The sequence below is a fragment of the Meriones unguiculatus genome, chromosome 10 (assembly GCF_030254825.1).
Source record: "Meriones unguiculatus strain TT.TT164.6M chromosome 10, Bangor_MerUng_6.1, whole genome shotgun sequence".
In the NCBI taxonomy this organism is placed as follows: Eukaryota; Metazoa; Chordata; class Mammalia; order Rodentia; family Muridae; genus Meriones; species Meriones unguiculatus.
The window spans coordinates 5,162,483-5,186,180 of record NC_083358.1 but is presented as its reverse complement, the minus strand read 5'-3'; the positions used below and the strand labels follow the sequence as shown (position 1 = coordinate 5,186,180).

Genomic DNA, 23,698 nt, shown 5'->3' with positions numbered 1-23,698 from the left:
GCCCCGCCCCGCCGCGCAGACCTGGGTTTCCAGATCCGAAGGGGGTCAGGTGAGTCTTGTCAGCGATTCGTGCGGACTTGAAGAGTCCCCAGGAGAAGATTGGCGGAGAGAAACCTCTCGTTTTGCGGCTTTCGCTTAAGTGCCACAGCCCGTCCGTCTGTCCGTGGCAGTTTACCTTCCCGGCTGCCTCTCCTTTATGGGCCTGTCGCGAGTTTTGAGCGACCCTGAGAACTCTGGGCTCTCGACCCAGCAGCGGCCACTGTCGCTCCCGGGCGGCTCCTCACTTCGCTCCACCCCTCGCTTCGTCCCTCTCGGATCAGCCGAGCGGGGCCGAGTAACCCGGCGGAGTGCGGCCGCACGGTTCGGAGTGAGTGCAGTCAAGTCCAGTCTAGCAGAACTCAGTGGGCCGAGCCGCACCGAATAGCACGGAGCAGGAATCTGGTGGCGGCTGCCACCATGAAGCGGGACCGGCTGGGCCGCTTCCTGTCGCCTGGAACCGCCCGGCAGCGTGGGAGTTCGGGCGGCAGCTGTGGAAGCGGTCGGACTCGGGGTCGCCCTTCTCGCACCGGCGGAGCGAGCGCTGACAGGGCGGCGGCGCAACTCAGCTGGGGCTCAGCGCGCTCCTGCGAGGACACAGGCGAGGACGGTACAGATGAGGCAGGTGGGTTTCGGGCGTCCCCTGGCCCTGGTGTGAGCCTAGTGATTCTGAGAGTAAACCAGGCCTCCCAGTTCCGGAGAGCCCAGTCCTTCTGGCTTCTAGTGCAGTGACTTCTCTCCAGACAGCCTATCCTTTGCTGCCCTATGTCAGAGCTATTAAGTGCTTAAGGTTTGAAATCAGACAGGTGTGGCTTTGCTCTTCGTGCGATGTACCATTAGGATAATTGCTTAACTTCTCTGAACCCCAGTTTTTTGTTTTTTGTTTTTTTTTTTTTTTTTGTTGACTGATTGATTCTTGTTGATTAAACAGACCCTTAACCTGTGGTGGGAACTGAGTTAAGTGAACTGCTGTTCCTTGTCTGGCTGAGCGTTTGTGTGTAAGCAGCAGCTGCTTAGGGTAACATCAGTGCGTATCACATTTATGTGGTGCTCTTCAACCACTTGAGAATGGCTTTCCTAGTTATGCTGCCCTTTAGTCCCCCTAGGGGCAGGCAGTGAGGTGGTGTCCACTTTCTGCAGACAGGACGCCTGTGGAGGGACAATAAATCAGTTTCTTGAGGCACAGGTGGGACACATTTTCAGAATCAGGATGTTTGAGCAGTAGCTGAGTTTCATCTTCATTGGGGGCATCTGTGGTGGTTCTTTGAAAGGAGCTGGGCACAGTGGCATATGCTGGTTGTCCCAGCCCTTCAGAGGCTGAGGGAGGAGGATTATGAGCCCTAGCTTGGGCTACATAGTGAGACCATCCCTGAAAAAAAAAAAATATTTGGAAGGATTCTTGACAGTATCCCTCCAAAAGTTGAATGTTCAGTGAGGAAGGGCAGCCCTTGTGCCTTGCTGCTAAGGTGTCTAGGAAGCCCAGGGAGGGCACTTCTCTGCTTCAGGGTTAGGAAGCCAGTGGGAAGTGTGGTCCTCACTTTGCAAGTAAGTACCTCACTTATTTCACATTTGCTTCTTTGCTCAGGAGCAGGCCGGACTCTTGCTATGGGGCACTGTCGCCTCTGCCATGGGAAGTTTTCCTCACGGAGCCTCCGCAGTATCTCTGACAGAGTGCCTGGGGAGACCTCAGAGAGACTGTTCCCAGGGGAGCGAATCTTCATTAGGGACTTCCAGCGTCTTCTGGGTGTTGCTGTGCACCAGGACCCAGCCCTGCCTCAGTTTGTCTGCAAGAACTGCTACACCCAATTCTATCAGTGCCACAGCCTTCTCAGGTCCTTCTTACAGAGAGTCAATGTCTCCCCAGCTGGCCAGAGGAAGCCTTGTCCAAAGTAGGCCCTTGTTGGATTTCTTGGGACCTTCAGGGGTTCGTCACCCTGTGTTCTGGGTATTGGTTTAGGGCAATGACTTGTGGGGTGGACAGAAGCCTCTATATGCCCCTCATGGTACTAAACTGAGGTGCTATGGTGGCAAGGTTTGCAGAGGTCTGAGGGTGAAGAGCTAGCATTAGAAGAGTGGGGACAGGACTACTAGCAGAGGGTCCCTGGGGAAGATAGGTAGGGTTTGTGATCCTGAGAGGTTCCTAAACTGTGGCCACACTGATGCTTTGCAGGGTTGGTGTTCAGCCTCCCACAGTGGCAGAGGAGGGAGCATGTATGGGTGAGTGCTATTTGTGCCAGGGTGGGCATTCCAGGTTGGGCCTAGTGTTTGGGCCATCGTGAGACTGACATTTCTGTTGATTCTTCTCAGCTGATCTGATCACCTCGAGCCCTCGGTGTCTGCACAGCTTGGTGGGCTGGGTACATGAACATGCAGCCAACTGTGGGTCTCTGCCCAGCCTCCAGAGGACACTGTCCTCTGAGTACTGTGGCATCATCCAGGCTGTGTGGGGCTGCGACCAGGGCCATGACTTCACCATGGACACAGACTCCAGCTGCAGAGCTCTTTTTTTGGATACTGCATTAGCAATGAAATGGGCATGGGGCAAGGAGATATCACCACGGCTGGTCCAGAACTCAGAGTCAAACCCCAGTGGAGCTGCCTCTCAGCTCTGCCAGGCCAGAGAAATCCAAGTTGGATCTGAGACCAAGACACTGCCCAGTGTGGATGTGGCCTTGCTGCACTCACATGGAAACTCTGTGGCACCTGGGCTAGGCCCCTATGCTCAGCCAGACTTGGCTCCCAGTGAGGCCCCAGGTAAGCAGCTCCTGTGGCTTACGCTACAGAATTCAGTATCCCGGCCAAGGCTCTCTTTGCAGAAAGTGGATGTCTGTGCTCTTTGAGTGTAGATCATGGCATGCAGAGGAAGCTGCTGGGAGATGAGGATCTAGCCTCAGTGCTTTCCCATAGAAACTGGGGCTATTCCAGTACTTCAGAGTGGGCTGGCCCTACCAGCCTGTCTTGACTTCTTGTTCCTTCACAAGGAGGCCTGTGATTCACCAGTTTCTATAATGACATGCTCATCTGGCAGCCAGTCTTCCTCTTTGTCTGTCCTTAGACCAGAGGGTACTGGTTGTTCCTGTAGGCTGAGGGGCCTGAGGGAGAGAGAAGAATGGGGTTATTGTCTGCAGGACATGGAGGCAGACAATGAGGCTGCCACTTTAGTGTGGGCCAGTGTGGTCGCCTCTTCTGCTGACTGGTCCTCCTGTGGGGCTTGGACCCCACCCATATGTGCTGTGGGTTGGATATAATTGTTTCTAGGCATTGTGTTGGGAAAGTTGGGCCTGTCTCTTGCCTTCATGTGCTGGTTTACATGGCCACATATGGGTGCTCAGGTGATTCCCACCTGCAAGTCCACAGTGGGGTTCTTTAAAACTGCTGCAGGGTTGCCAACCACAGTGGCACACACCCTTAATCCCAGCCCTAGGAGGCAGAGGCAGGCAGATTTCTCTGAGTTTGAGGCCAGCCTGGTCTACATAGAGAGTTCCAGGATAGAGCCAAGGCTATATAGAGAGACCCTGTCTAAAAAAGTGGGAGGGTTGAAGATATGGCTCAGCAGTTAAGAGCACTGCTGCCCTTGCATTTTAAAGACCTATCTATAACTCCAGTTCGAGAGGATCCAACATCCTCTTCTGGCCTTTGCCAGCACCAGGCATGTACATAGGCAAAACAGTCATACACACATACAAAAACTTGAAACATTAAAAATGTAGGTACCCATGCAGTTCAGCTAGAAATAACACAGAGATGGACTCCAGGCAAGGCCCTAGGTGGATGTCACAGACATCTTAGAATGCTTGGCTTTATGAAATATATATACACCTTTTTTGAAAACAGTAGCCTTTAAAATGTACATTATCCAGAGTGGGCCATTCTCACCCAGAACACTGACCTGAATGTGAGAACGGTCAGCTTGCCAATCATGGTGCCTCCCGTTCCTTTGGACAGAGACTAGCATAGTGAGTGTGGGGTGAGAATAGAGGCTTGAGGCTGAGACCTCCTGGCCCCAGTAAGGAAGGCTGTGTCCTTAGACAGGGACATCGCCCCCTCAGAAGTGAGGCCTTTCTGTGCTCTGTTGGTAACCAGAGCCTGTTCTTTGTTTCCCAGGGCAGCTGGGTGAGAAGCAGGCTCCAGCGTCAGCCTCGGATGACCGGGTAAAAGACGAGTTCAGTGACCTTTCTGAGGGGTGAGAGAAGAGTGGGTTCAAAAGCCGAAAATCTCTCCGTCGAATATCACACCCAGCCTCCCTAGAGCTGCTGCCCTTGGTTGGCATGTTTGCCTTCCCTCCTTCTCAGAGGTGGGGAGGAGAGGAGTGGCCAGGGCTGTTCTGAGGCCTCTGGCTCCGGACTTGGTTTTCTGGTCCCAGAGGCACCCAGATGAAGCATACTGCAGGGGGAGCCCAGCCCTATTCTGACCCAAAGCATTCTGGAGTTGCCTCATTTAAACTGCCCCAGGGTTGGTCGTTTGCTGTTATCTGTGCTTCTTGAAAGGCCTTAGTGTTCTACCAGCTCCAGATGTCACTAGGACAGAGGATGCTACATCTAGACTCTTTGGGGTACTGATGTTGAGACTTGGAGCAGAAGCTCTGTGTAGGGTGAGGAGAGGACTGGCGTCTTTGGAAGGGATGTATAGGTCTGTAGCTCTGGGCTGAGAAGCACACAGTAGTGTTTATGGCATCTGTGCTGCCTCAGCTTAGAATAGGGTGCACATGTATCTCCAGCCAAGTAGGAGGGACAACCTAACTGCTCTGAATCCTGTGAGGATAACTCTCTCTCTGGCCTCAGGCCTTACCCTATCCAGAAAGCTGGTGGCCTCTGGGGAAACACCATGGGCTTCCTAGACAGGGTTGCTATGCAGAAGACAGAGATTCACATTTAGGAGAAGGTCATAAACCTTTTGTCTTATTTATTTTTTCTGTGTTGAACTTTGAAATGGCTGACGGTGGCTGTGCTCACGGTTGAGGGGTGAGATCGTCATTGCCCGAATCTGCTGTTAAGTCTTCACACTCTCCCTGGCTGTGAATAGATAAGCTCTCTCAGAGTGTGGGGTCCTGGTATTTAGAAAGAGTGGCTTACAGGGAGGGTTGCTAACTTGTTTGGTTTCAGTGACTGGCTTACTCTTCCTGTCAGGACACAGATTGAGGAGTTGGGGGATTTTAGATATCTTAAGCCATATTCAGGAGCGAGACATGGGCTGAGGAGTCTGTAGTGCCTAAAGACAGGAGGTTGTGTTGGGTTTGCTGTCCATTCAGGTCAGTGCTTTGCTGAAAGCTCTCTCATCTTTTCTAGAGACTTCCTGAGTGAAGATGAGAATGATAAGAAGCAAAACCCACAGTCCTCGGATGAGTCCTTTGAGCCCTACCCAGAAAAGAAGTAAGAGTTTAGCCCTGTCTAAGCAGCTGCTTAGAGTGATGCTGTACAGGTTAGCTTTGGTGCTCATGAGCTCACAAGTGTCTCAGGTGGGGCACGGCCCATTTGACTGGCCTCGGGTAGCTCGCCACCTGTTCTTCCTTTGGCCCCATCTCCCAAGTCTAGCGAGCATAGCTTCCATCTGTCTATCATGTGCTTATTTATCGTTTGTTTGTTTGTCTATATTTATGTATAGTGTATGTGTTGCACATGGGGAGATGGTCAGGACCATTTTCACCATGTTGTTATTAGGGATCAAACCCAGCTTGTCAAGCTTGGTGGTGGGTGCCTTCACCTGCAGAGGAATCTCATTGTTCTAAATGAGTCAGGAGGTCTACTTGAAAGGTCAGGTGAGCAACTGAATATGACAGGCTCTCTCCTGACACTTGATGACTCTTTCTGGTGGTTTGGGGATCTGGTCTAAGTGTGTATCACAAGGTGGCAGGTAGCCCTGTTGGTAAGACACAGCCCCATTGTAGGGAGTTCCTCGGTGGTTCTGTTCTAGCCCTGCTGCTAGTGTGTCCTTTAGCAACTCTTGGCCCTATTCCAGCTGTTCTTTTACTCCCTCGATCGTGCCTCTTGTGAAGCGCAAGGACTAAGCCTGGTGAATGTTCTCAAGTTCATCCTTGGCTCTGATTTCTTTGACCAGGCAGACATTGTTCATTCGTTTGACTTTGCTTTGGCTTTCCCTTTTCTTCAAACAAACATAGGACCTTAACAAGGAGAGACAGAGCTAGTTTTTACTTGCGTCTTTTTCTTCCTAGCCCTCCTAGCCCTAGCTGGTTAGTGACTGCCCATTGCTACAGTGCTCTGAGCATTTCACAATTCAGAGTGAAAATCTAAAGAGACTGCAGCTCTTGACACTACACTTCCATTCCAGAAAGCTCTGCAAAAATGTGTGAGTGTTTCTTGTTTGTTTTTTAGTGTAAGTTCTAATATTCCTTATGGAAAGAGTCATGAGTTGAGCAGGAGACATGGGGAGATCAGAATCAGAATGCAGTCCCAACGTGCATCACTTCAGCAGGCCTCACAGGACAGAGCTGGTGGCCAACAGGGAACGGCTCCAAGAAAGCATGGCCAGGGTCAGGCTGGGCTGCCATAAGGAACGCCTGGTTTGTATCCTGGGACCTCCATGTTTGGGGGCCAGCCTAGGATAGGAGGGGAAGTGGCTGTTTGGCCAAGCCCTGTTGCTGAGATGTGGCCACATGCTCTATTGTGCACTTGTATCCCACAAAGACTTGAGGTGAAATAATGCACTTTGAGTGGGACACTTGAGATACTCTTAAGAGGCCTTTAGTACAATGACTTATTTTAGTGCAGGAGGTGGGACTGGGTGTCAGTGGATATGGTCTTCTGCTGCTCATGATGCACGCTGGCCTGAGTACTCCCCAAGGCTCAGCAGGAAATACGGTGTTTTGAGACAGAGTTTCTCTGTGTAGTCCTGGCTGTCCTGGAACTTACTCTGTAGACCAGGCTGGCCTTGAACTCAGAGATTCACCTGCCTCTGCCTTCCGAGTGCTGGGATTAAAGGCATGGGCCACCACTGCCTCTGGCTTCAGATGGTGATTTAAAATATATGTATATGTGTGCGTGTGCGTGTGCATGTGCACGCACCTGAGTTCCTGTATGTGTAACAGGTGCATGCTTGAGCCCTTGGAGGTCGAAGAGGGCATCAGATCTCCTGGAACAGGAATTATAGACAGTGGTGAGCTGCCATGTGAGTGCTGGGAACTAACCCTGGGTCCTCTGCAAGAGCAGCCATTGCTCAGCAACCTCTAAGCCTTCTCTCCAGCCCCACGGCTGAGGACTCTTGAGGACAAGGTGTCAAGAAACCCTTGGTCTGTGTGCCTACCCACATATTTGTCACTTTAGCTTTTTTTTTCAGCCTTTGGAGTTCTGGCTGCCTGGGTCTTCCTCCTGAGTGATGAACAGAGAAGGGCTGGTCAGTCACCATGGTTCAAGGCATCTCTGAACTTAGAACTGAACACCTGAGCTTCGAGGACAGAGCGGTCAGCTGGGATTAGAAATGTTTACCTGTTCTGAGGAGGTCACTGACAGGAAAGGACACCCCACTCAGCCAGGACATAGGTGTAGAGGAGACACTGGACAGTTACCAGATAGGGTCAGGTGTTGGAGCCTGTTTGGTTTTTGTTTTTGTTTGTTTTTGGTGTTCTGTTTGAGACGCTGTCTTGCTGTAAATAGCTCTGGCTGATCTAGAATTCCCTGTGTAGTCCACACAGAGTTCAAACTCACTTTGTAAGCAAATTTCAAACAGGCCTTAAAATTCTGATCCTTCTGCTCCAGCCTCCTGAGAGCTGTGGTATGTGCCACCATGGTGACTGACCAGCCCTTCTCTGTTTTTTGGTTTTTGAGGCAGGGTTTGATACATCCAGGCTGGCCTTGAACTCCATATGTAGCTGAAGGTGACTTCGAGCTGATTCTCCTGCCTTGACCTCCCAGGTGTTGCAATTATGGGGACACACGCTTAGCTCTTTCTTTAACTGTGAGGGTGGAGTGTTAAGATGTGGTCCTGGCTACACTGGTACTTTTTGTGTGGATGAGGCTGTCTCAGACTCAGAGGTCCATTTGCCTTTGTCTTCTGAAATAATGAGATTGAAGTGTACCATTATGCCTGCCTTAATTTTTAAAAAATTAACTATTTGTTGTTACTATAATTTTATTTCATCTTTTGAGACAGAGTTTCTCTGTGTAGCCCTGGCTGTCTTGTGTAGAGCAAGCTGGCTTTGAACTCACAGAGATCTGCCTGCCTCTGCCTCTAGAGTACTAGGACTAAAGGTGTGAGACACCACCACCTATTTATTATTTTTTAAAGATTTATTTAGATTCATTTTATGTGAGTGGCTGTTTGCCTGCATGTGTATCTGTTTACCAGGTACATGCAGTGACCTCAGAGATCAAAGAGGGTGTCAGGTCCCAGTTGTGAGGTGCCATGTGGGTGCTGGGAATTGAACCTGGGTCCTCTGCAAGAGCAGCAAGTATCTTAGCCACTGAGCCATCTTTTTAGTACTGGGACAGTTTAGATTCCATGAGATTCTGCCTCAAAAACATCACCAACAAAAATCTTGTTTGGCTCCTCAGTGTCAACAAAAGTGCTATGTGAAATCTCAGACCAGTCTATTTCTGTCCACCAAAAGGGTTTCCTGTATTTTTATTTATTTGGTTTTGCCATCCTGGACATTGGATCCAGGGCCTTGCAGATGCTCAGTAAATGCTGAGCTAAACCCCCCCAGTCTTCTGTATTTATTTTCTTAGTTTTTGAGACAGGGTCTTGCTTTTTTTGGGAGCAGGGGTGGGGGGAGGTTGTGGGACAGGGATCAGGGATTCTCTGTGTAGCCCTGGCTGTCCTGGAACTTGTTCTATAAGCCAGACTGGTTTCCAACTTGGAGATCTGCCTGCACATACCTCTAGAGCTGCTGGGATTAAAGGTGTGTGCCATCACCACCTGGGCAGATCTTGCTCTTTTGCTCAGGAAAGCTTGTGCTCCTCCTGTCTCTTCCTCCTGTACTGGAATTACACATTTTACCTCAACCTGCTTCCATTTTGGTTTTTGACAGGGATCCCAGTGCATCTGTAGATTGAAAGGCCATTGTATTCAGGTTCTGTAAAGGAACGGGTGAGTAGATAATGAAAGGAGATAGATTGGCCAACATGGCACAGACTTGAGTAGTCTAACAATGGCTGTCTTGTATTGGAGAGGCCGAGAACTGAGTAGGTGCTCAGTTCTTGAGGGTAGATGCCAGGCAGTCTTAACCTGGTGTTGAAGGCCTGGAGGATTCCTGGATAGTCACTGTTCTTCAGTCCAGATCAGAAGCCTGAAGGGGCTGGGCTCTGGTATCAGCGAGGGATGCAGGAGCAACAGAATGGATGAACTTGCCAGGATAGCGAAGGAGAGCAGGCAGAGAGCAAAGCTTCCTTCTTCCATCTCCTTTTATCTGGGCTGCCACCAGAAGTTGCTACCCACATTCAAGGGTGGATTTTCCCACTCATCAAGAAAATCTCTCACAGATATGCCCAAGGGTTGGCCTTTTGATTCTAGATCTAAGCACATTGACAGCCAAAATTATCATTGCCAGCCTTTTTTTGTTTTTTTGAGACAAGGCTTCTCTGTGTAGCTTTGGCTGTCCTGGAATTTGCTTTGTCCTTGAACGCAAAGCTCCACTTGCCTGCCCCTGCCTTCTTCTTGAGTGCTGGGATTAAAGTTGTGCAGCACCACTGCCTGGTAATCATAGCATTCTTTATTTAATAGCTATCTTATTAGGATTTTTGGTTTTTCGTGTGTGTGTGACGGTCTTGCTATGTACCTTAGACTCATGTCTAAGACTGTCCTTGAACTCATGATCCTTCTGTTTCTACTCCTGGGTGCTGTAATTATATGTGACATCACATCTCATATATGTTCTCGTTCATGAACCCAGAATTACTTTTCCACTTTCTGTCTTTAAGTGTTATGAAGTTTTTAACATAAAAGTCTTTCACTTTCCCTGGTCAGCTTTATTTCTAAGTATCTACGGGATGCAGAATCCCAGAAAGACAGGGCTAGATCTAAAGCATTACCAATAAAGAAAGTAAACTTGGTTTTGTGTATTGGTTTTTATTTACAGGGTATTGGACTGAGGGCTTTGTACATACTAAGTAAGTGTTCTATGGAACTATTTTTCTTCTTAAACCTTTCCTTTTAAAATAGGGGCTAGCCTGTACTTTGTGATCCTCTTGACTAGCTAGGATTTCAGGCCTGTTTGACCTGGTTTGGCTTCTGTTAATTGATAATATACATAAATACACACACATTTGGGTCTAGAGAAATGGCTCAGCAGTGAAGAGCTTTTGCAGAGGACCCAGTTTTGGGTTCCCAGTATCCATATGGCAGCTAACAGTCAGATTCTAGTTCCAGAGGATCTGACACCCTCTCTTCTGGTCTCCATAGGCAGTTTAGAGTGCAGACACACATGCAGCTAACACACCATACACATGAAATAGAAAACACATTTTGGAGGGTGGATCAAATCTAGGCCCTTGTACACATTGGCCCATAGCTTTATAATTGAGGTACATTTCTCACAGAAACTGGTGGGTTTTAGTTGCTTATTTTTTTGAGACAGGGTTTCTTTGTGTAGCCCAGGCTAGCCTTGAACTTAAGAGATCTACCTACCTCTGCCTCCCAAGTGCTGGGATTACAGGCATGTGCCACTACCGCCCAGCGACTGGCATCTTTAATGTCTGCTTGTTTTGACATAGGGTACTGGTGTGTTGTCTGGGCTATGCTCTTGTGTTACCCCCAAATAGCTGAGGTACTGTGTATATGCCAGGCTGGTCTTTTATTCTGAACTGTTAATGAAATATAACCAGATTTGGGGCTAGAGATATGATGCTGGCTGCTGAGTGCCTGACAGAATCTCAAACCCAGCAGTAATGCTGAGCCCTCAGGTCATCTGGTAACTTAAACTTCTTTACCATTCTCCATTTCTTCAACTCTTGATTTGGGTACGTAGCACACAGGACTTTAATTCTGAAAACACATCATGTGGTATTTGTGCTCCATGCTGCCATCTGTACTGTTTCTGGCTGTCTAAGGTAACTGCTTCAAACCTTCCCCTAACTGTCATGACTAATGATTGATGAGGCTCTAGTCTGCATCTATGCAGCTGAGTCAGGGAAGCTTGAAGAAAACTAGATATAGGAAGTGACAAGAATCAACAGCAAATAGAAATTTAAAATAGCACTAATAGATTTTTTTTTTTTAATCTTCTCTAGGGTATCTGGTAAGAAGAGTGAAAGTAGAGATGCCAAGAAGCCCGAAGAGCCCAAAATCAGAAAGAAGCCTGGGCCCAAGCCTGGATGGAAGAAGCTGCGATGTGAGAGGTAAGCAGGCCACGGTGTGGGACATTTGCATGTTGGGTCAGCATGCCCACACGTCCTCTGCCTTACAGGGAGGAGCTGCCCACCATCTACAAGTGTCCTTACCAGGGCTGCACAGCTGTGTACCGTGGGGCTGATGGCATGAAGGTGAGGAGTGATCAGCACTTTCAGTCCAGGCTGCTTTCAGGTATGGGTGTGCTCGACTGAGCTTTCCTGGGTATTAGCATGAACCTGCTGGAGGCACGTGCAGACTTCCCCAGGGCTCACATGATCCTGGTTCTAAGACACTGGCTTAAAGGAGCCAGTGGTATAGGGTAGGATGTAATTGTCTCCACAATACAGGATCTCCAGGAAGGTAGGAGGTGTTCAGATGAAGCATCAGGGTCTCTTGTCCTTTCTTCCCCCAGAAGCACATTAAGGAGCACCATGAGGAGGTTCGGGAAAGGCCCTGCCCACACCCTGGCTGCAACAAGGTATTCATGATTGACCGGTACCTGCAGCGACACGTGAAGCTCATCCACACAGGTACCTGCTTCAGGCTATGCCTTGTGTGCCAGGTTTGGCTGTCAGTGGATCCCAGCACCCAGAGGGACATACCCTAGTAGTGTGCAAGTAGCTCCCAAGAGCTTGCTGTCAGGTGCTCTGTACCATGGGTGTTCTAATCTATATATAAATCTGAGTCCTGTCAAAGTCCTGAAACAGCTTTTTGTTTGTTTAAGGCCTGAGCAGCTTCTCAGCAATGAAACCGTAGTACTTATTTGTGACTTCATCACCTGTAATAATTAGCACTAGGATTGGTAAGATGGCTCAGTGGGTGAAGGTGTCTGCCATCAAGCCTGACGATTAGTCTGATCTCCCCATGTAGGACCGTGGCAACCTGCCTTCTGACAACACATGTACACACCACCCCAAAATAAAACATGGAAGAAAAAAATTAACTTACCTGTGGCATTTGTGTACATTTTTTTGAGATTTATACAAATGAAAAAAATTTTTTTTTCTGGTTTGAGACCAGGTTTTATTGTCTCGTCCTGTACTCTGGCTGTCCTGGAGCTAGCTCTGTGGATCAGGCTGGCCTCGAACTCAAAGATCTGTCTCCCTTCCAAGTAGTGGGATTAAAGCTGTGTGACACTACTGCCAGGCTGACAAAAATCTTTTTACATCAGCATTTGTGCATTTTATTGCTGGATCATTTGCTTGCTCTTATGATGAAACCCAGCTACATGTCAGTGTCTTCACCTCTGCTCCTTTGTAAGCATTCAGACATGTCTCCTGATAGAATAACTTCTATCTAGTCACTAGTGGACACAGCAGCAGCTTTCTAAACATTACAGGGCTGGTGGGGGCTTGTGCCTTTTTAATCCCAGCAATTGGGAGGCAGAGGTAGGTGGATCACTGAGTTCAACGCCAGCCAGGGCTACACAGAGAAGAGAAATCTTGTCTTTTTTTTTTTTTTTTTAAATCCTGTCTTAAAAAAAACAAAAAGAGGTAAACAGACTCTTAAATAGTTCAGCTTAGAAGTCACAGGCATTTTATAGCTGTTAGGCAGCATGAGCTGGAACAAGCAGAACTCACTGTAGCGGGATGGCCATGGTTCAGAGAAGAAAATTGTGTACATGACACAGGTGTAGAGGTCGGAAGACAACATGTATCAGCTCTCATTTCCGTTGGGATCTGGGATTGAATTCAGGTCATCAGTCTTGGTGGCAAGTGACTTTACCTGCTGAGCCTTCTCAAAGGCTCTTGTTTATAATCTCACGTACTTCGGGCTGGTCTCAAACTTGTCTATAGCAGAGGATGAGGTTACAGGCATGTGCCACCATGCATGATGTGGCAACGTTTTGTTCAAGGGCTTAAGAAGCTGATTCCCAAAGTGCATCAAACCATTTTACTTCCACCAGTAATCTTATGCCCACTGTCTGGGTCCTTACTTTGGGAGGGCTTCTAGAAAGCACCTAGAGAGCTGTGCCCCCCCAAAGGCCATCTGTTTTATTTTTGAAAAGGAGCTTCAGACTGGGCTGGTGGTACACATATTTCACTGTGAATTTTCTATGCAGGCCAGCAAGAGCTACACAGTGAGATCTTGTTTCAAAAACAAAGCTTCAAATGCATATAATTTCTGTGGGGAGACCTAGCATGTAACAGTATTTGGGTCCCCAAAGATCTTGCTTGGTACACCCTTAAGGTGTATAAAGCAGGGTTAAGTGTTCCCCCTCCTGGAGCATATTGGGGTATTGGTGCTCACATGCCCTCTGGTCTTGCAGAGGTACGCAATTACATCTGTGACCAATGTGGGCAGACCTTCAAGCAGCGGAAGCACCTTCTTGTCCACCAGATGCGGCACTCCGGAGCCAAGCCACTGCAGTAAGTGTGGGTTGGGCCCTTCCTATGACTAGGACAAAGTGCACCTTACCTTACCTGCCTCTGCCCCCCAGGTGTGAGGTCTGTGGGTTCCAGTGCAGGCAACGAGCATCCCTCAAGTACCATATGACCAAACACAAAGCAGAGACTGAGCTGGACTTCGCCTGTGACCAGTGCGGCCGGCGGTTTGAAAAGGCCCACAACCTCAATGTGCATATGTCCATGGTACATCCTCTGACCCAGACCCAGGACAAAGCCCTGCCTTTGGATGCAGAGCCCCCACCTGGACCTCAGAGCCTCTCTGGGACCATGGAGGCCGTGAAGCCTGAGCCCACCTGAGAATTGCAGGTGAAACACTGTGCACGTTGTGCAGCTGGAATGCAGCAGGTGTGACGTGAGGTTAAAGACAGTTTAATGTTCCTCACTTCCCTACTGGCAGAGTTCTGCTTGCTCTTCGGACCCCGTGCTGCACCCCACCTCACATATCCAGCAGCCATATGTTGGGACGGTACATCTCTCTCAGGGTGAGGATGTGTGTGCTTCTACCTGCTGTGGTACCAGCAGTTTTATTTTCCTGTGGACATTGAACAATTAATTTAAGGCCAGACACAGATTATGAATAATTAATTTTTTCCTAACTAGAGCAATCAAGGAGATTTGTAATCTACTTTCTAGTGTAACAAGAGCTCCATGTTATGCTTGCAATAAATTATTGACAAAGGTACCGGCTGGTGCAGTCAGAACAGACGAGGCTCCTGGTAGAGATCAAAGCTGGGGCCAGCCTGCTGCCTTTGCAGGAGGGCGTTGCTCACTTCAGGGTCACAGTCTTCTCGGCCAGCCAGTAGCTGTGAGAAAACACATTGCTAGTGTTCACAGTCCCCCAGGACAGCCTGAGTAAGCTGTGTGCAGATCGGGAGCTGGTGGACCCTGGAGTTGTGCTGCCACCATCTCGAGTGTCACGGGGCTGTGGTTTCATTTTACCTGAGCTGTGAAATCAGCTCAGGGAGCGTAGCTCTGGGTTTGTTACCTCTGTCATGTTGGAGAAGCAATGTTTAGAGCACTGAGGTATCAGCTGCAGCAGAAAAATACGTGCCTCTGTGACCAGTTGTACAGGGCCGCCCTAGAGCAGAGACAGACAGTCAAGGTTTAGGCACACTACACTGGCACTAGCACATCTCACCTGCTGCTCCCAAAGAATGGCTGCCTCACAGGCTTCGGGGAGCTTACTTGGAGCAATGATGGGCCTTGGAGCTTTAAGCTTTTGCTGGCCTGAGGTGATGCAATCCTGGTTTCCCCATCCACAACGAGCTGCACCAGCTTGAGGTACATGTCGACAGCAACACGCAGGAAAGCCTCTTCCTTCCTAGTGGCATCTTGATTGAAGTGGGAGAGAAGACTGCAGGTAAAGGCAAGATGACAGGACTTGAAGATGCTGAGAGGTGAGTACCAGTTAGCACAGAGACTACACAGCCATCTGTGGAACAAACTGACAAGCAACTCTCCCACCCAGTGGGAAGCCTTGGGGAAGCCCTGCCTGTTCTCTGACCATGCCAGGCACAAGGGTGGGCTTCCTCACCAGACTGGCAGGAACTTAGTTACCTGTAGAAAGCAACTGGTAACAGCCTGGTGTGCTGCTCCGGGGCCAAGCGAAGGAGATGCCCCAGTCCAGCATCTGCAAAACCAAGGAGTACTTTCATCTCTGTGGAAGACTCCTGGATGTCATGTGCTTTGGGAGGGTGCTGTCTAGCTGTGGTGACACTCACCAGCTGTGAGCTACCCTGAGGACACTTGTTTAGGGCTGCCAGGAAAGAGGGGTCACTTTTCCTTTGGTCTGGAAAAATGAGGTGGTATGCTCACATAGGAGAATTGGCGGGGGGGTAAACCAGGAACCTCTCTCACCACTCCCCCACAATGTGCCTGTGAATAGACCATGCCAGAACGGCAACATTCTGGACCTGTGAGTGTCCCCAATGGAGTGTGTCCTGAATTAGTACCCCAAATGAAGTAGGGTAGATACATTCAGTAAAAAGTTAAACTCACAAAAGTTTACTCCCCAGGCTTTGTTCTTAACTGTTTGAAAATGGCTTCTGAAGAGTGACGTGGTTGCCATGGTAGCAGACAATTATATCTGCTCATCTTGGGTAGAGCCAGCTTTTCTATACTGTTCCAGGGACACATGACTTCTCACCTGTCTCCGTCAACTGGAAGAGCATCAGCCAGGACACCTTCCTTCTTTCCAAGCACACGAGGACCTCACCACAGATGTCCACAGCCTTCAGATACTCGGCAGTGTCCTGTGATCCAGAGGAGCAGAGTTGGTGGAGAGCCAACCTTTGTGCAGGGTGGACAAAGCTAGTTCCTTTTAACTCTCCAAAGTCCAAACTGGTGACACAACCTAAATAAAGGTGCTGCCCTGGTCCTTCTAGATGGGAAGTGCCCACACCCACCAGGTGTTGTACCAGCTCTGGGGCAAGACATCAAAAGGAAGACCAAACCAGAAACAGGCCGAAATCCAGAGGTCTGAACTGAAGTCAGTCCTCCTGCCCAGCTGGGGTTACAGGCAAAAGGCTAAACTCAGCTTAAAGGTCTGACTTACCCCTTGCATCAGGTAGGATGAGAGTAGGCCCATCAAGGAAAAGAAGAGGAAGGAGATCAGCAGCTAGGAGGGAAACAGTTTAAAGTCACACACTGACACTGTAGGCTAAGTGAGACCCATGCTTAGCGCGTAGGTCCTTTAAGAGGACCCAGGAGGGGGAACAACGAATTCACTTTCTGTTTTTTTTTTTTTTTTTTTTGAGACAGGATCTCACTGTGTAGCCCAGGCTAGCTTCAAACTCATTCCAGCAATTTTTTCTGTCTCAGCTTTCTAAGTACTGCTAGGCTTTCTACCATATAGAAACTTATGTCATAATAAATTTTGGCCAACAGGGTCATTTAAAACGGTTTTTGCTACATTTTATTCATGTGTGTGTATATGCATGCAGAGGTCAGAGGAAAGCCTGTTCTTCTGAAGCCATTAACATTACTTCTAATATTAATTCAAAGGCAATAGAAAAACAGGCTTGAGGCCCAGCACTCTGGGAGGCAGAGGCAGGTGGATCGATCAAAGCCAGCCTGGTATACAAAGTGAGTCCAGGTCAGCCAAGGCTACACAGAGAAACCAAAAAATGTCTCCAAAAATGCCGGTGTGGGGGAGAGGGGGGGAGGGAGAGAGAAGAGAATCTTTGTAAATCCTTCTAGGGTTTTTATATTATAGTGATCAAATGTTTGGCTCCACTGCTGGTCTAGTTTTCAGGCTGGCATGGGAGCTTTGAGCCAGCAGGAGGCCTGTGTTGAGGAGGGAGAGGGCACACAGCATGGCTTACTTCTAGTTTCCTGCTCAGACACTGGTTCCTGTTTCCTCGGTATCTCCAACCACTCTTGGCCTCCACATGCCGAATTTCCTTACAGGTCATTTGAAAACTGATAGAGGGCACTGGGTAGCTGGAACCTGTCTCTAGGGCCCAGTGCTCACGGCCTGGCCGTCCTTTCACCTAGACACAGAGCTGCAGCCAGTCATCACTGGGGGGCTCTGGGTTGCCCTCTGTAAGGGCCAGTCAGTGATGTGAAAATAGAAGGTGCGGACACTGGCTGGTGGCTTTGCACTAGGTTGTAATGCAGACAAAAACAAGCCCAAGAAAAACACTTCAAAAAAGAAAAAGTAAAACATTTTATCAGTGAACACTCAGCTTACAGTTTTACTCCAAAATAGAGCGACACCTCTAAATCCAACAATGCTTGTCTTTGGAAAAGGACAGCCATTAGGCACACCTCACTAGAAGAAAGGTAGGGAAGATCCTGTGTCTTACCTCCTCTCCTTCGCAGTCCAGCCTTCTCAGATGTGTCTTGATATTTTCCTCCGAAACTTCTCTAGTTGCAAAGTGCAGTGCAGCAGCTGAGACCCAGGCTGGGCTGGGCGCTGAAGATGCTGAGGCACTGAGGAGACTGACAGAAATGTCATTGTAGAGATAAATAGGTACTCACCTAACTGTCATGGCCCTGGCCACCAGGTATCTTTGTGTTTAACAACAAGGGCCCCTGAGTAAATGAAGTCTGTGTCAAGTGTGTCTCCTTGGGAAGCACTGGTAGGTTCGGGGCCAACCTTGTACGTAGGCTGATTATAGCATTCTGAGAGGAACCAGCTTAGTCCTACCTACTTCATAACAGGCCCGAGAGCTTTGAAGGAAGAGCTCTCCGTATCCTTGGCTGTCCATGTGGGCCTGTGATTAGGCTAGCCAAGGGAGTCTAACTTTGTTACTAGCATAGTATCTTAGTTCCCATCAGGGTAAAAGTCTGGCAGAAAACTAATGCTGTACAGTATGGGAGTCAAAGGAGTAATCTGGTCTCTTCATAGAACTAGGGTTGTTAGTATGAGGCCTACTTTAGTTGCTGAGGAGGTTTTGGAGTACTCCTGACCCGGGAAGGACACAGAAGTATCACAGATTCAAAACTACCAGAAGGAAGGCCTCGATAAAGATTACTGTCTGGCTGATGCCTTCTAAGAACCCCCTCAATGCTGCAGGACCTCGGTGGTCCTGAGGGTGGCCAGGACGTCCAGGACTCTGGGCTCTATAGTGATGGAAGAACTGAGAAGCTGATTCTTGCCCCTTCCTCTCCCCCAAGTGCTGCCTGCCTTGGGCCTCTGGGATACCCATGTGCTAACAAACTTTAGCACAGAATCCAGGGCCAGGATGAGCTGGGATCAAAGCTGGCCTGGATTAAGACCTGATGAAACCAGACTTCATGAAGGCTTGAGCAGCTTCCCTAGGCAGGCCAGCAGCTCAGTCCACTGCTTCCCTTTCATTCTCAGAGGGTGTACAAGGAGCAGCAGGGCTCCCCCTTGACACTGCTTCAGCTTACTTGCTAGCAAACTCCCGGGCTTCCTGTAGCCTCTGTAGCTCTTGAGGTAGTGTGCTCTGGTAACATTTCCTCCACCAACCACACAACAGCGGCTGGAGGCTGGACCACCACAACTATGGGAAGTGAAAGATCAAGAAACAGATTAACTAAGGACATTGCTTTAGGGAGCTAGAGAGATGGCTCAGTGGATAAGAACACTGTCTGCTCTTCTAGAGTTCCTGAGCTAAACTCCCGGCAACCACATTCTCAGAACCACGTATACTGAGATCTGATGCCCCCTTCTGGCGTGCAGGTGTGCAAGCAGATAGAGCACTTATATATATATATATGAAAAAGAGAGACGGTCATCTTGGACAACTCTGAGGCCCCTTGGCCAACATCCACATACCTTACTGGCAGTCAGCGGAATTCCTGAGAGCTCCACACAGCTCACTCTGCACTGCTGTGCAGCTTTATCTTAGTTTTTTGAGACAGTATCATTATGCATATAGCCCTGGCTGTCCTGGAACTTGCTCTGTACACCGGGCTGGCCTTGAACTTAGAGATCCTGCCCACACCTGCCTCTGCCTCCCAAGTGCTGGGATTAAAGGTGTGTGACACTGTGTCCAGCGTTATGAGGCATTCTTATTCTTAGGGACAAGGTTTACAGGGCGGGTACTGTTGAGGAAATACCCTATAATATTGGCATTGAGCTGGCTGGCCTCTGTATGGTGGGCTGAGAACTACTGTCTAAATACACAATAATTAATCTATCATAAATTCTAGCCAGTGAGTTACAAATTGAAATGAAGCTGTCTATGGCTTGACCTATTCATCTCCCCTTTGGTTACGTAATGAAGCAGGGGGAGGCACCAGGGACCTGGGAACCCTCAGAAGCCCCTCCTGGGACCAGTCACTAACACCTGCAGGTCGCAGCTCTGCTTTCGGGTGCATAGCAGCCAACATGGAGCCGCCAGTGAGCAAGTGGGCGGTGAGGACTTTGTGATGGGATGGAACCAGTGGGTGGTCACAGCACCGAAGAGCAGAGGCTGTCCTCTGCTGTGAGCTCTACTGACCTTATTTTTTAAACCGTTTTTAATGTGTGTTGTTTTGCCTGTATGTATGTTTCCATATCACATATGGGCACACACCTGGTGCCTATAGAGGTCAGAAGTAGGTGACAGATCCCTGGAACCTAAGATCTGAATGGTGAACTAACATGTGAGTGCTGGGAACTAAATGGGTAGAGTAACCAGTGTTTCCAACACTGAGTCGCTACTCTAGCCCCTCCTCACATCTTGTGAATCCCAACAACCAGGGGGGGACACTGAACCTCTTGGGAAATAACCAAGATGAGGGTCTGTGAGATGTCTCAACAGGAAAAGGCACCTGTTGCCAAACTTGATGACCTGAGTCCAATCCCAGGTTCCTATTCCATGGGAAGAACGAACTGACTCCTCCAAGTTGTTCATTCACCTCTGTGCATGAATACAGAGAGACTGGTGTGGGGGTGGGGAGGGGAAAATTAAATTAATTAATTAAAAAAAAACCCAGCAGGGCCAGACCTACCAGTGCTGAAGTCAGAATCAGGGGACATTCCGTCTGGCACTCTTTCAGGATTAGGTTGGCCACCAATGCTGGGTCTTGACTTCGAAAACACACATTAAGGAGCCCCTGCAGCAAGAATAGACTGCAGCTCAGCAGTCTGCCCACCCAGGGACCCTCAGAAACCCTGGCCCTGAAGGGCAGCACCAGGCGTCCTAGCAGTTACACAGGAGGAGCTGACTCACCCTGAAGAAGTGGATGGTAACGTCATGGGTCAGGACACTGCCATGGCAGCAAAAGTTTTTCTGTAGAACAGTTCAAAGTCAGCACAAAACCAACAGAGGCAAAAAGGCCCGCCCAGAACGTTCACACATACCAACTCGGAGTTGACCAGGTCGAAGAACTCCTCACAGCTGCGGGACAAGGGCTGTCTGGTCTGGGGGTTGCCCACGAGGACAGACGGAGGCAGGCGGAGGAGAAGCCTTGGAAGGAAGGGGGTGCATCGTGTTGAAGACAGACAACACCGAGACAGGGTGCCCCTTCCCGGCTCAAAACTGTTACACAAATACTTTCCAGAACAAGCGATGCTACTGGAACCACAGCCATGGTCAGTTCCCACTGCCCAACAGCTCTGTTCCTGACGCTTAATTCCTGCTTACGCACTGCAGATACCCCAAATATGCTTCATAAAATATATTCATATAAATGTTTTTATAAAAATATAAAGAAATAAGATTTCAACAACCAGGTAGCAGGATGCACCACTGACTAAGGGAGCAATCCCCCCCCCTTAAAAAAAAAAAAAGATTTATTATGTATAGTGTTCTGTTTGCATGTATGTCTGCATGTCTGCACACCAGAAGAGGACACCAGATCTCATTATAGATGGTTGTGAGAAACCATGTGGGTGCTGGAATTGAACTCAGAATCTCTGGAAGAACAGCCATTGTTCTTAACCTCTGAGCCATCTCTCCAGCCCAAGGAAGCAATCCTTAACTAGAGAATTCTATTATGAAAATGATTGCAATGCACTTTTTTAAGAGACATTTTTATAGTACATACGGGATTCTTGAGTCTGAGTAGGAAGACTTGAATCCAAAGCCACTTTTACACTGTCACACTTGTTCCTAGGAGAGCCAAGGGGCTAAAACCATCTCAAGCTTAAAGAAGACACAATAGAAACAATCTCTAAGGCCAGCTGCTGCCGTCTGTTACCGTTTGCACAGGAGCAGCTCTTGCTGTCTCTGAAGGCGAGCAGCCATGCTGTCTGCCCTTGCCAGAGCTTGCAGCCGGCTTCGGAACACCCGGAAGAGAAAGTGACTCTGAGAAGCCGAACAGCCGGAGGGCACAGAGGACCCTGGGTCCAACTCCAGGTCCACAGTCATCTCCTGGAAAAGAGCAGGAGAGACAGTTTCACCCTCTAGCTCTGCTCTGCTCTCCAAACCTGAGTCAGGGCAGGAAAGTTGTCATGCCTCACTCTGGGTCTTTAGCTGCAGACCTGAGCCCTGAGTTTGGGAAGACTGTCTCCATGGGATGGGGAAGGAGGAGGAATAAGACACAACCTGTCCCAGGTGTAGACCTTTTAGCAGATCTGCTAGCTCAAGTACTGGGAGACTAAGGTAGGAGGACTGAAATCTCATGGGCCTGCTGGGTTAGCACTTGCCCAGGGCATACAGGTTCAAGCCCCCAACACCACAGAAACAAACGAGATAATTTTGTAATTGTAAACATAAAAGAGCACAAGGATTGCCCTGTGGCTGGCATTCTGTCCTTTGTTACTTTCTTCTCAATGCAGACAGGTGTACACAATTCTGCCTTTCTGCTAAGTGGAGACACGTGTGTATACACACAGACACATCTCTGCCCTTCTGCTACTTTCTGCTCAATGTAGACATACATGCAGGAATGAGCTGAAGGTTAGGGTTAAGCCAACATTTTGCTGTCACAGCTCCTGAATTTTGGAACTTTTCTAAATACTTGTTTTGGTTTTTAAACTTTTTTTCGAGAGAATAAACGAGATTTTTTTTTAAAACACCACAGGATATTCTGCGTGCCCCAAATAACTGAATACACTCTGGGCCTGAATCTGGATCTTGTATATTGTTCTTTTAAAAACATGATGGGAAATCCAGGACTGGTTTCCTCAGTCCCGCCTGGGGCCATGTCGTCAGCTGACAGCACAAGGCCTAAGCATAGAGATAGCTTCTCAGCATCTCTGCCATTCACCTTGGTTTCATCCAGGGGCCAGGCGTTCCGAGCACTCCCATCAGCAGCACTGCCTGCGGGGTGAAGGAGGCCCTGATGTGTGTATGTGTGTGTGGCGGGAGGGGGGCATGGCCCGACAGTGTGGAGACACATCCTACCTATGCAACAGAAATAATATTCTTGGTACCCACAGGTAATTACTGCTTCTTGTATGGCCCTAAAGGCCACAGGCAGGCTAGGCAATGTCTATCAGGTTTTTTTTGAGACAGGGTTTCTCTGTGTATTCTTGGCTGTCCTGGACTCACTTTGTAGACCAGGCTGGCCTCAGAGATCCACCTGCCTCTGCCTCCCAAGTGCTGGGATTAAAGGTGTTTGCAATGACTGCCTAGCCTCAGGTTATCTTTTGACATCTAAGAAAAATGGATGGGGGGAGGGACGAAGGTCAAGATGAAAGGTCAGGTGCTTTGGGTTTCCTATTCTGTAGGATGTTCTCATTTTTCAGTGAGTTCCTCAGTACTTATCACCTACAATCCCTTTAATTCTTCCACATTTCTGAATTCTGGGCCTCAAGGAATGGTAGCACAGAATACACACGTATGACTGTGTCTAGTAAAATTACATGGACTGTTGTAGTCTGCATCTGAAATGTGCTCTAAGGGCCAGGTTCTGAAAGCTTGCCCCCAGAGCACCAGCACTCAGACGTGAACGACTCCTGTGGGCTCTGACCCCGTCCATTGCTGGAGGAAATACTCCACCTTATCCCCGGTCCCTGTTCACTGCTCCTCGGATGCTATGAGGTAAACAGCCACTGTCTACTACCCCCTGGTGTCAAGTCCTGACTGGCCACAGGACCATGGCAACAAGGGCAAGGGCCTGCAATCAGGAAGCAAACCTTTGCTCCTTTAAGCTAACTTTCTCAGCTTCTGGCCACAGTGACAGAAGACTGAGACTGTGCTCCCGAGGGCAGCCAGCGTGGGGGGTTTGGAAGTAGGCTAGCTAGAAGACATGAGCCGAGGGGCATGCCATGGAGCACCAACCCGGAGCATCAGCGACACCGCTGCATTCTCCTGTTCATGCGGGGACACCCTACGGAGCCTGAAGACCCATGTGCTCTCTCCCTGCTACACAGGAGTTTGTTAAGGTCACTTCTCAAGAGTCTTCAGGAATAAAGGCGCAGAAGTTTGCACGTTTCAAAGTCGGGAGACTGTTTTGGCATCACAGCTGTGTCTGGGTAATGATGCTCACTGTTTCTCTAGGCCTTAGCAATGGTGTGGGTAATGCAAGTTTCCACTGTGTTCTGTTGAGATGGTCACCATTATGCAAACTGATCACACACACCTTCACAGAGGACGGGTCTGTGAAGGAAACACGGAGCCCTACTGTCTGTAACT

The 23,698-nt window shown here is 48.9% G+C and overlaps 2 protein-coding genes across 7 annotated transcripts in view; one reads left to right on the top strand and one right to left on the bottom strand.

Annotated features, from left to right (window-relative positions):
• Positions 1-15: 15 nt before the first annotated feature.
• On the top strand, positions 16-16,623 carry Znf276 (zinc finger protein 276). 4 transcript variants are annotated; one of them, XR_009594509.1, is made up of 12 exons: positions 19-661; positions 1,622-1,925; positions 2,207-2,253; positions 2,344-2,790; positions 4,141-4,219; positions 5,322-5,405; positions 11,214-11,321; positions 11,390-11,465; positions 11,726-11,843; positions 13,583-13,682; positions 13,754-15,118; positions 15,850-16,623. XR_009594509.1 is itself a non-coding variant. In XM_060391823.1 (11 exons), the coding sequence occupies exons 1-11, from the start codon at positions 457-459 to the stop codon at positions 15,857-15,859; spliced, it is 1,578 nt and encodes a 525-aa protein (XP_060247806.1). In that variant the 5' UTR covers positions 16-456; the 3' UTR covers positions 15,860-16,623. The 4 variants fall into 4 exon arrangements, 3 of the variants coding, with proteins under 3 accessions (XP_060247806.1, XP_060247805.1, XP_021486890.1); XM_060391823.1 differs by lacking the exon at positions 13,754-15,118 and having other exon boundaries at positions 16-661; XM_021631215.2 differs by having other exon boundaries at positions 13,754-16,623.
• Fanca (FA complementation group A) overlaps positions 14,404-23,698 on the bottom strand; it is a 41,381-nt gene continuing 32,086 nt past the window's right edge. For all 3 annotated transcript variants that reach the window (XM_060391820.1, XM_021631209.2, XM_060391821.1), the window contains 12 exons: positions 21,318-21,490; positions 20,479-20,584; positions 20,348-20,407; positions 20,127-20,231; positions 18,579-18,691; positions 17,528-17,663; positions 16,276-16,338; positions 15,868-15,973; positions 15,279-15,351; positions 14,907-15,075; positions 14,707-14,799; positions 14,404-14,524 (listed from right to left, as the gene is read on the bottom strand). In XM_060391820.1, the coding sequence (XP_060247803.1) occupies positions 14,417-14,524; positions 14,707-14,799; positions 14,907-15,075; positions 15,279-15,351; positions 15,868-15,973; positions 16,276-16,338; positions 17,528-17,663; positions 18,579-18,691; positions 20,127-20,231; positions 20,348-20,407; positions 20,479-20,584; positions 21,318-21,490 (1,305 nt within the window). In that variant the 3' untranslated portion in view covers positions 14,404-14,416. The remainder of the gene's footprint in view (positions 14,525-14,706; positions 14,800-14,906; positions 15,076-15,278; positions 15,352-15,867; positions 15,974-16,275; positions 16,339-17,527; positions 17,664-18,578; positions 18,692-20,126; positions 20,232-20,347; positions 20,408-20,478; positions 20,585-21,317; positions 21,491-23,698) is intronic.